General features: G+C 37.3%; 1 protein-coding gene across 9 annotated transcripts in view; it reads right to left on the bottom strand.

Annotated features, from left to right (window-relative positions):
- Positions 1-11228, bottom strand: part of Lrrc28 (leucine rich repeat containing 28) — a 135174-nt gene that overhangs the window by 18579 nt on the left and 105367 nt on the right. For all 9 annotated transcript variants that reach the window (XM_048790341.1, XM_015493114.2, XM_048790342.1 and 6 more), the window contains 2 exons: positions 5200-5375; positions 3244-3403 (listed from right to left, as the gene is read on the bottom strand). In XM_048790341.1, the coding sequence (XP_048646298.1) occupies positions 3244-3403; positions 5200-5375 (336 nt within the window). The remainder of the gene's footprint in view (positions 1-3243; positions 3404-5199; positions 5376-11228) is intronic.

Below are 11228 nucleotides of genomic sequence, written 5' to 3'. Positions count from 1 at the left end.
AAAAAAAAAAAAAAAAAAAAAAAAAAAAAAAAAAAAAAAAAAAAAAAAAAAAAAAATTTTAAGAATATGGTAAAAAACTGAAGTCAATGCTTTTAATACAATCTCCATGGCAACATGGGAAGAAGCAGTCTGGTGGATGAAATGAAAGCCACAAACTCTCAATTTCAGACCCTAGCATTAACTCACCACAGAAAGCCACATTTATATACTGGCATTTCATCTCTGCCTTAAACAGACACTCTGGCTATGCTCAACAAAGGGACATTGCCTAAGTCCTTTGTACTTGATATACTAATTTTACTAAATTAATATTACTTCATCTATACTATGAAAAAGTATAAGCTTATGCACACTGAATTTCTAAGTTGTAGCAGGAAACGAAGTAGCAGTAAATGAAAAATGCAAATGCTGATTAAATTACCCAAATTGCATGTAAAGATAACTCCAAAATGACTTCATTTGAAGAATCGACTGTATTTTCTTAAATTAATTAACATGGTAAAAGGAAAGCTAATTTTTAAAAATAGGTATTTAGAATTCGGCTACTAAATGAGTATTCTGACTTTATTATTTTGTTTTCATTTTCTTATTTGCAGTAAGGAAATGTCTTCTATAGGATATTGTATAATAATAAGGCATCAGGGTTTTAGCTGAAGTTTAATGAATTAGTTAAGATTTTCCTATAATTACATCTTTCTATATGAAGCTCACTTGCTAAAACCACAAGAAAAATAAGAAATAAAACTTCCTAAACTATAAAAATAGAAAATAATAGTTAATATTTACTTAATATTTATTACACCATCTTGGATATTCACATGGATGCTCTCACTGAATCCTCAACATGACTTTAGTAAGTGGATATCATTCTCATTTTATTGCTGAAACGATGAAGCTCAGAGATGCTTAGTAATTTACCCAAAGTCTCCTACTAGAGGAGTGAGAATTGGGGCCTGTGCACTTAATCACTAATATGCTACTGGCTTCTCACAGATGTATTTCATTTGTTAATTTTATTCATGTAGTAATATGCCTGGAACCTGACTCAGTTCTTTTTATTCTAATTTAAAGGCAATCCATCAAATTTGATTATCTGATCACCTAAGATGAGAAGCAATATGATATTAGGATATGTATTTTGGGGGTTTTGGTCCCTGGTTCATGTCTCCACAAGTCAGGTCATGGAAACTCTTATCTTCCCCTGCTCTTCTGTCGTGGAGGTGGCCATAAAGAAATGATCTGATCTCACTTTGTGCAAGAGTAGGTTGTAAGACCCTCCTCATTCCAGAGCTCTCCCACTCTGCACCCCACCCTAGAGGGAGGAAGACTGCCCAGAGAGGTCAAGCAAAGTGCTGAAGCCTAAAGGACTTGCTGAGGTTCCCAGTCAGTCTAACTGCAAACTAAATACCAATGAAGTCTCCACAAAAAGCTAGGAGGGCAGGCTTTAGAAGGCTTCTGGACAGCTGAACATATGGAGGTTCCTGGAGGGTGATGCACAAAAAGGGCGTGGGAGCTCCACTTCCCTTCTCCCACAGCTTGCTCTCTGTGCATCCCTTCATCTGTATCCTTTGTTATGTCCTTTATAACAAACTGGTTAAAACATTTTCCTGATTTCTATGACCATTCAAGCAAATTAATCAAATCCAAGGAGGGGGTTGTAGGAGCCCTGATTTACAGCAGTTGGTTAGAAGCACAGGTTAAACAAGCCAGGGCTTGCAATTGGCTTCTCATGTGTGTGTGTATGTGTGTGTGTGTGTGTGTGTGTGTGTGTGTGTAAAGGGGAGTGTCAGGGACTGAACCCTCAACCTATGAGATCTGATGCTGTCTCTAGGTAGATAGTGTCAGAACTGGATTGGATTTGAGGACACCCAAAAGGTGTCCCCTGCTGCAGAACTGACTGCTTGCTTGAGGTATGTGGGAAACCTTCATATGACTGGTGTGAGAAATGATCAATGTTGTGGGAATGTGTATTGTAGGACAGCCTCGGTTTGAGTTTGGGGTTTGTTTGCTTTTCCCAGCACAAACAGCAGATTAAAAAGGTTGGGAGTAGGGCTTCCATAAGCAGAAAACATTAAAGAAATATAAAAAGTTGAAACAGGAACTGAGAGTATTCCAAACAGGATTATCCAGAGCAAGAAAAAGATAAACATAATTTTGGGAAGAAGGTAGAGAGACAGAAAAAGTAACTCCATTTGTTGAGTATCTACTATGTGTCAGGTATTTGCCTTCATCTGCTAATCGTCACAGTGGTCCAGCCAAGTGAGTTGTTCTGTCCCTATTTCCAGGCTCAGAGAAGTACAGCAGAAGATTCAGCCTGTGGGATGCAAAGTCCATGCTCTGAACACTGCAGGGCACAGCCTCGCTTGCACGGATTAAGAAACAAAGGGCCTGGGGATATACCTCAGCAGTAGAGGGCACTTGTCTAGCATGCATGAGACCCTGGGTTCAATCCTCAGTATCATGGAGGGGAGTCAAGGGGGAGGAAGAAATGAAAAAAAGGAAAGAAAATCTCGGAAAGTTTTCTATGAAAATGATCACAATGAAAATAGCTTTGGGCATTGAAGAGGGGTAACAAGATTAAGTTATCTGGAAAATTTACTCACTCAAAATACCATATTTGAAGAACAAATGAAGTATTATACTGTTTTTTCAAACTTAAAAAGGTTGTGCACACCCCTATCTTTAATTGTCTGGTATTCCTTTCCTAATCTATAGTATCATTACTGGGATTTTACTTGGTGAACATTCTTAGCAAATTCAAGGCATTGTGCCAAGAAATAAAGAGGAGCATGAGAATGCCATTTGGAAGGGTTAGAAATTCAAAACAGAAACACACGCACAAGTGCACAGAGTTCAGTCATACACTTTCAGTTAGCAACACCAATTAAATGGAAGGGCTGGGCTTGGTCAATTCTACAACATTTTTTCTTGTATCCCTTATTGCCTAACGACTATTGTGAATAGGGAAATAGCAGGAAAACATTCCCACAAAGAATGAGCTATTCTAAAGAATACATACAATACAACTTTTCTATATATGACTGAAAAATTAATTAATAAAGGGAAGTCCAGTTTTCTTGTGATGCTGAAATGCACATTTGTTTCATTTAGCTCTATCTCAGGAAGCATATTACACCCTGCCAAAGCTGCTGACTTAACAATGCTTTTGTGCATGGCCTCCCCACTCCCCACACTGTACCCTTGCTCAGGTGTAAACCCTGGCGCCCACTTAGGCGTGATTACCCCTGGTGCAGCCCTGCCATCGGCGTCTCTCTCAAGGGAAAAAGCTTGGGGTAGACGATGGTAAACATGGGCTCACTACACCGGTGACAGTGCCCCAGGGGGCAGTGCAGCAGCTCCAGGAGACTTCTGGGTAATGAGATTGGAGACAAAAAGTTCAGATCTGGAACACAAGAGAAAATCATGCACATGAGTAAAAATCAATTTCCTTAAATCAGACTTCTTAAAATACTTCTTTGTTACCAAATGAGTTCAGTTAGCTAAAAGTACTTGGTGTTGAAAATTCTGTTATCTCATAGGTATTGAATAAAAAATCTAACATTATTAGGAAATGAAAGATTCTTTTTACATTTTTTGATACCAAAAGAAAATGAAAATCTTCTCTTATGAGCAACCAGAAGCTGTCCTGAGATAGAGTCAAGGAAAGAATAAGATCAACTAGTCTTTAAGAACAAGGATCACAAAGGCATCAATTTACCCAGAGAGGGTTTTGCACGCTTTTATAAGAGAGAATTGAAGGAGGGATGGGATGAAAGACTATCACTTACTTTCATTAAGTTCTCCCTAAATCTACTAGACCTCTAGTCAATCAAGTATCAATCAAGGCTAAATTATGTTTATTGAAAATAATGAAATTCAGGAAACAAAGAGAATGAAAAAAAATGAAAAAGCTTTTCTGTGTCTCATTCTCATATCATTAATAAAAATAGGGAGTTTTCCTTTCCAACTTAGTCTGAGCTACACAAGTGATATTTAAAGCAAAACATCCCTGTGACCCAGCCAATCCTGATACAAATCCACACTAGGTTTCTACACTGACAATAAACATTGAATGGAGGGAGAAATGTTCATAATGAGGTGAAATCTAAAGATTATCAGCTCATCTTTGGAAAGGAAACACAAATGATCTTCTTAACCTTTTATAACTGTTCAGACTCACCAGTAACAACTTAGAAAAATATAACTTGCCCTAGGTGAATAACGAGAATATACTGTTTAGTTTTTTAAAAAACAACTTCCCACTAGACATTTCTGGAAGGCTAAGGTTACATGTTTTTGTTTGTTTGTTTGTGGACTTCTTTTTCATATAAAGGTAAAACATTTAGCAGCTTTAAGAACACTTGAAATGCATTTTTCTTATTATCATTGCCTAATGCTTTCTTCTTTTTCTCAGTGCTGAGATTGAATCCAGGACTTCAAACGTGCTAAGCATGTGCCCTACCACTGACCTCCACCCCCAACCCCACCTAGTGCTTTTTAAGGCGTTTCAGTTATAAACACCATAATATCTATAAAACTTATACACTGACAAATACTTTCCAAGAGTTGGAATGCTGTGGTAATACTGCCAAAGGCTCCTCATATTTCTTCTCCTCACATTTCACAGATGTGAGCAGACAGCAAGGCAAAAGCCTGTTCTTCTGGAGAGATCTTCAAGGTTAAGATCCTTCCAAATTTTCCCCCACTGTCAGTCTCTTGCCTCAACCAAATACATATTTCCAAACACCAAATTTATTTCATTTAACTTTGAACCACTGTTCCTCTTTGTGTCTGTAGAAGGTACTAAAGGGATCAGTGTTGATAAAATATGAAAACTGTTTTTCTTATAAGCAAGGTCCCAGCTGGTTGTGATGGCATGAAGCCATTATTCCAGTTCCATGGGAGGCTGAGACAAGAAGGAGCCCAGGAGTTTGAGGTAGGGTTGGGCAACACAGCAAGACTGTCTTAAAAAATGAAAAAAAGAAAAAAGATAAAAAAGAAAAGCCCTAGGGCACAATAGTGTGAGCACAATTAATACCACCAAACTGTACATTTAAAAGCAAATTCAAATGGTCAATTTTGTGCTGTGTATTTTACCATGATTAAAAAAAAAAAGACGAAAGCCAAATCAGGCAGTATAAAACACAATTGTTTGTTCATGAAATCAAAAGGGAGAATAGGAAAGAGAAGCAAGCAAACCTTTTAGAAATCTGTGGTGGGCATGATACAGACTTCTCATGGCCAGCTCTTGCAGAGGCAGGACGTGATCGTTCTCTGTCCCTATGGCCTTCACCTCAGCTGGGAGGAAGACAGTCAGCTGCCCCGATGAAAAGGAGAGCAGCTTTACCTCAGACACTTGGATGGGGGCTCCGCAGCTGCAGACAGACACACACCCACAGTGGTATTAGCAATGAGGGAAATAATACAAGGCTAGCACACATGTGAGGATCACAACACACATCTGAAAACTGACAGCTCTGCTGAACTACCAGAACAGATGCTATCCTTAATACAACCTGCCTCTGAAATAGAAACTCTTCAGTTGGAGTGCAGCTAAGTCATGGCTGAGGCACAGTCACTTACAGCAAGGACAATGTGGAACAAGCTTTCCTTCATGGGATTTATACAATTTTCTTTGTAAACTCTATTTTTCCTTCTTTTACTGCCCTCTCCAAGTTTATGTTGATGGAAACTTTCAGAATTAAAAGAAAAAAAAAAGTACCTTATCAAGTACTTTCTATCTTAGTCTAATACAGTTTTTGTGTAGAAAATCCCAAATCCCCAAAGCAGGGAGATTTTAAATGGTACAAGATAACTTTGAGGGATCTTTCCATAAAAATGTGGGGACAATATTTTGGTGTATAGAATGGGCCAAGTCGTGTCCTATTCCCTGCAGCCCCTTGTAATCAGAAGGCAGAGATGTCCTTGTTCCTTTCGCTGCAGGGGTCTGCTCTCCTCCTGCCTCCTGTCTGAGGCCATCAGGTTACTTTTCTCTAAAGGCAAATGGTGCCAACAAACCTTGGTTCTCTAAACACAAGATAAAATATCTATGACCTTGACCAGAAACAGGTAATGAAGCATTGGGCTCAAGACTAGAAGGTGAAGCCCTGGACTCATTTATTCATTAGAGATTCTTTTATTTGCTCTTTGTTCTATTATGAAGTGGTTCCAGAACACCTATTATATGCCAGTCAATCAAGATACTAAAATGAAAAACAAAACAAAACAACATGATCTCTTTCCTCAGGAAGATAAGATAGCATAATAGGGGCAGAGAAGAAGGGGTGACTGACTGTTCAGGGAACTAGAGAAAACTTTATAAAGGAGTCAATATCTGACTTACAGCTCAACTGATTCCACCAGAAATAAATGAAGGATACAGGTACTAATGTGCCAAGTAAAGAGAATACCATGTGCGGCAGCAGCAAAGCCTGACAGAATGTGGCTATGTCTGTGGTCTCAAGGGAGCTGGGAAAAGGGACACTGAGGTATGGAGGGGTGGGAAGAGGAGGCCGAGAATATTAGCAGAAGTTAGATGGTTTTAATTCTTGGGGAAGACTATTAGATGGTTTTTACAAAGTTATCTGGCCACAACGTGGTAGTCTGGTAGCAAAGAGGGGTAAAGAAAACCTCAAGCACAGAATCAAACAGGAATGAGGAAGTTGTCAGAGCCTTGAAAAAGAGCATAACATAAGCAGAAGGCCTGGAGTAGCCTTGTGGGGGAGACACTGGTGGCTTTTCACTAAGTTCCCACAGTGAGTACTACATCCTTTCAACTATTCATAGTTGGGGGTGTTTGATTTATTTGAAAAAGAAATGTCATTAAATTTCAGAAGGAGGAAACACGTGAGGTGGGTTGGACAAATTCCATACCATGACTTCTTATTTCACATTTTTAAAAATTGATTTGATCTTAGGAGCTCTGGTTTTAGCCAGGAATGTGTATTTTAAAAGATTATTCAAAAAATTTAGAATTAAAAACTAAAATTATACAACATAATGCATGATATTTTTTATAAGTTTATGCTTATATAAAAAATGAAGGAAAAAGGGACAAGTGAACAGTTTCTCCTAAGTTTCTCTCCTTCAAACTCTATTTCTTGACCCTCTGTAAAGTAACCACAATTATCAGTGTGTTTATCATTCTACTGTGTTCTCTATGCTCAGGCAAGAATACAGAGTTAGATATTCTTTTTCTGTTTTTTTCCCCTTGTCAAATGGGATCACACAATACTGTAGTGTGGTTTTTTGTTCACATAATTGTTTAGGTTGATCAAGATAGATTTAGAGAAATACTTTTAACAATCACATAATATTCCATAGTATTGGGTGAACCATAATTTATTTATTAACTTATTTACTAGGCTCACCTCTTCTTCTTTTTAAGGTTTTCCTTTCTACTAACAAATAAGGTTATAATAAATGTGTACAAACATTCTTATGCATGTATGTTTTCATTATTATAAGATAAAAGTCCCCAAAAGGGGATTGCTGGCCATGAAAACTAAAAAATTTCAATGTGTAAGATCTTTCCAAAAAAGTTATATGAAAGTATCCATTTCTCTACATCATCATCAGAACTGGACATTATCAATCATTTTAACCTCTTGCCAATGTGATTAATGAAAAGCATCATCTTGGTTCCTAAGTTTAATCACCTTTGATTTGTTTATTGGCCATTTGCATTTACTCTTCTGTGAACTGTCCTTTGCCTTCACATCCTTTGCCTTATTTTCTATTGAATTAAAAAAAAAATTCTTAGGAATCTCCATATCGGCAGAAACAATCCTTTGCTATATTATTTCCAAAAATGTTTCTGTCTTATAACTCTGCATATGGAGCCTTTTACCATTCAGTAGTCATACCCACTTATTTCCTTCATGGCATCAAACTTTTATGATTTTCTGAAGAGGGCTCCCTAATTTGAAGATTGTACATATATAATACTAAAGCTGCTTCTGGTATACTTACTATATTATTTTTACATGTAGATGGTTATCTTTTTTATATGACATAAATTAGGACTCAATTTTTTTCTTCCAAATGGACAAACAATATTGATAGCATTATTAAATAAAATTATAATTTACCTCTGAATTAAAATGCTTTTTTATTTTTTAACCACATTAAGATCTCAAAAACCCTTGAATTAATGTTTAGAGTTCTTGATCTGTTCCAATGATGCATTTGTTTAATCCTATGTCAATTCTACATTGTTTTGATTATAATAATTTTTATAGAAGATTTCGTCATCTCATGTCTGCCCTATTTCTTGTTAAATACTTTTCTTGCAATTCTCATTTGTTTATTATTCTATTTAAACTTTACAAGCATTTTATCTAGAGATTCTTAAAACCTTCTTAGTATTCAGAGTAGAATGTCAATTTAAATGTTAATTTGGGTAAGTCAAGGTTTTCAACATTAAGTGTAATATTAACTATTGGCTTTTTGTAGATATATTTTATCTAATGAGGAAATCCCTTTCCATTCCTAGTTGATTTTTTTTAAATTAGGAATGACTATAGCATTTATTTCCCTTAGAGTAAGTAGGAATAGAAAGCAGAGGCTGTCTCAGGGACTGAAGCCTAACTTCAAATCACCTCAGTCTAAGAAATTGGATTAATTGCCAGCAAGAGCAAACTGTCATTGCATTGGCAGGCCCATCCAGGAGACCTCATCAGTAATTTGAACAGGGAAAACTGTAAAATTTGTCAGCCAGATTGTTAACTATTGAGAGGAGTACAGAATTAATAAAAGCAGGGGCTTAGTATGGTAGAGCCCTTGCTTAGCATGCCCCGGACCCTGGGTTTAATCCTCAGGCCCTCCCCCTGCCCCCTTTCCCTCCAAACACAAACACACACACACATACACACACACACACTCTCTTAAAGTAACAAAGAGCAAAAAGCAGCAATTCCCTCTAGAATTTAGAGTGTGAAAAGACAGTCACTTACAAAGTTACAAACTTTCAGCCAGGTGCAATGGTACATGCCTATAATCCCACTGATCTGTGAGGCTGAGGTAAGAGAATCTAAAGTCTGAGGGCAACCTGGGCAACTTAAAGTTGCAAACTTTTGGGAAACTCTTTGGGTTCTTATGTCTTGAGGCCAGGAGATATGTTGGAGAGTTAAGTACTACAATGATCTGTATGTGGTCACACAATAGGATGGTCATTTAAAGAAATGATTATTTAGGAAAATAGTAGTTATCATCAAATGGTGTCAAAAGGAATTTTGGCAGATGTCTGACATTTTTTATCAACTTGAAAGGGCATGCTGCCCAGCCATTTTGTCAAATATCAGTCTAGATTTCTCTATGAAGGTATTTTAAAGATGAGATTAACATTTAAATCAGTAGACCTTGAGAGTAACAGACACCCTCTATGATGTGAGTGGGTCTCATCCAATCAGTTGAAGGCCCTAAGAATAAAGAGTAAGGTTTTCCAAAGAAAATTCTCTCTCTGGATTGCCTTTCGATTTAATCTGAGGTATCAACCCTTCCCTGGGTAGACTGCCTGATGGCCTGCCCTGCATATTTTATACTTGCCAGCCCCCACCATTGTGTGAGCTAAACCCTAACAGACATGGTGAAATGATATGTTTCCAAACTCTGTAGCCAGGCTGTAGTATGAGAACCCTGAAAAAAAAATCATAAAACAATGAAAATGTAGTTTAAAAAGTAAGTCCTTCAGGAATACTAATTTCCTACTGTCAGTGCCTTACCAGCTGCTACTTCTGAACCCAGCTGTGGATACATTCTATGTGGATGATGCCCAGAGAATTGAACAATATGGAATAACAAATAGAGTTGTAGAAAATGGAAAGACAGATTCTTTCTTTTTCCTTTTTTGTTTTTTCCCTTCAGCACCAGGGATTGAATCAAATCCAGGGCCTCATGCATACCAGGCAAGTGCTCTACCACTGAGCCATAACCCCTCCACCTCATTCTTCCTAATGCTTTCATTGTCTCCAATAATTAAAAAGACAGATGCTGATTAAACAACCGAAAAAGCTCACATTAACAAGTGTATCCTTATTTTATATAAAGTTTAATTTCCCTTCAATAATTCTTTTAGCAGAGAAGTTCCTACTCTTTAACACTGGATAGAAGGAGCTAATTAATTTTAAGCTCCATTTATTAAATGCCTTCTGTGCTTCACACTGAAGCGTGAGCTGCAGCTAGGCAGAAAGAAGGCCGAGAGGGAAGTGTGCACAGGAGTTGGCATTCACAGGTCAGCTGTTCCATGGCCAGCCTCTCTCCACTGCTGTTGGGGAGCCTAAGTGTCCATGCTATCTGCTCACAGGAGTCAGCAGAAGAGCTCAAGCATACAGACAGTCATGATTCTAGATAAAGGAGAGGAGGGAGGCAGAGCACCTAGTATAGAGGATAAGAGTGCGAACAAAGAAGCAAACAATGCTATTACCACCTCGCTTTCTGACTTTGGACACTTTAATTGTCCAAACTTCAGTTTCTTCATTTCTAAAGTGAGGATAATAACACAAGGGCTGCTAGGAGGATTTTGTGAAATAATGTAGATAATAATGAGCACATTGCCTGGTACGTAGTAAATGTTTATCAATGTATACAGCTGGGCTTTCTTTTCTTTTTATTATATTTCAGAGAAAGAAAATAACATGAACAGGGATTCAGCTCTGTAAATGCCAGAGGCATACGGAGTTCTAATTAGCTAAAGTGTCTGGTACATGGAAGAAAATTGCAAAAGGTTAAAACTGCTAGGAAGGTATCTTGAAAAGTGATCATCACTCATCTAAAAAAGAAGTAATTTCCTGAAATAACTTGAAAAGTATTGGTATTAATTCTTCTTTAAAGGTTTTGTAAAACTCCGCTGTATACCCATCCGGTCCTGGGCTTTTCTTGGTTGGTAGTCTTTTGATTGCTTCTTCTATTTCATCCATTGATATTGGTCTGTTCAAATTGTGTGTATCCTCCTGACTCAGTCTGGGCAAATCATATGACTTAAGAAATTTATCGATGTCTTCACTATCTTCTATTTTATTGGAATATAGGTTTTCAAAATAATTCCTAATTATCTTCTGTATTTCTGTAGTATCTGTTGTGATGTTGCCTTTTTCATCCCGTATGTTAGTAATTTGAGTTCTCTCTCTTCTTCTCTTCGTTAGCATGGCTAAGGGTCTGTCGATCTTATTTATTTTTTCGAAGAACCAACTTTTAGTTTTGTCAATTTTTTCAATAGTTTCTTTTGTTTC

This window comes from Marmota marmota, unplaced genomic scaffold (assembly GCF_001458135.2).
Source record: "Marmota marmota marmota unplaced genomic scaffold, marMar, whole genome shotgun sequence".
In the NCBI taxonomy this organism is placed as follows: Eukaryota; Metazoa; Chordata; class Mammalia; order Rodentia; family Sciuridae; genus Marmota; species Marmota marmota.
The sequence above is the reverse complement of the archived record's forward strand: the minus strand, read 5'-3'. Positions and strand labels throughout refer to the sequence as shown.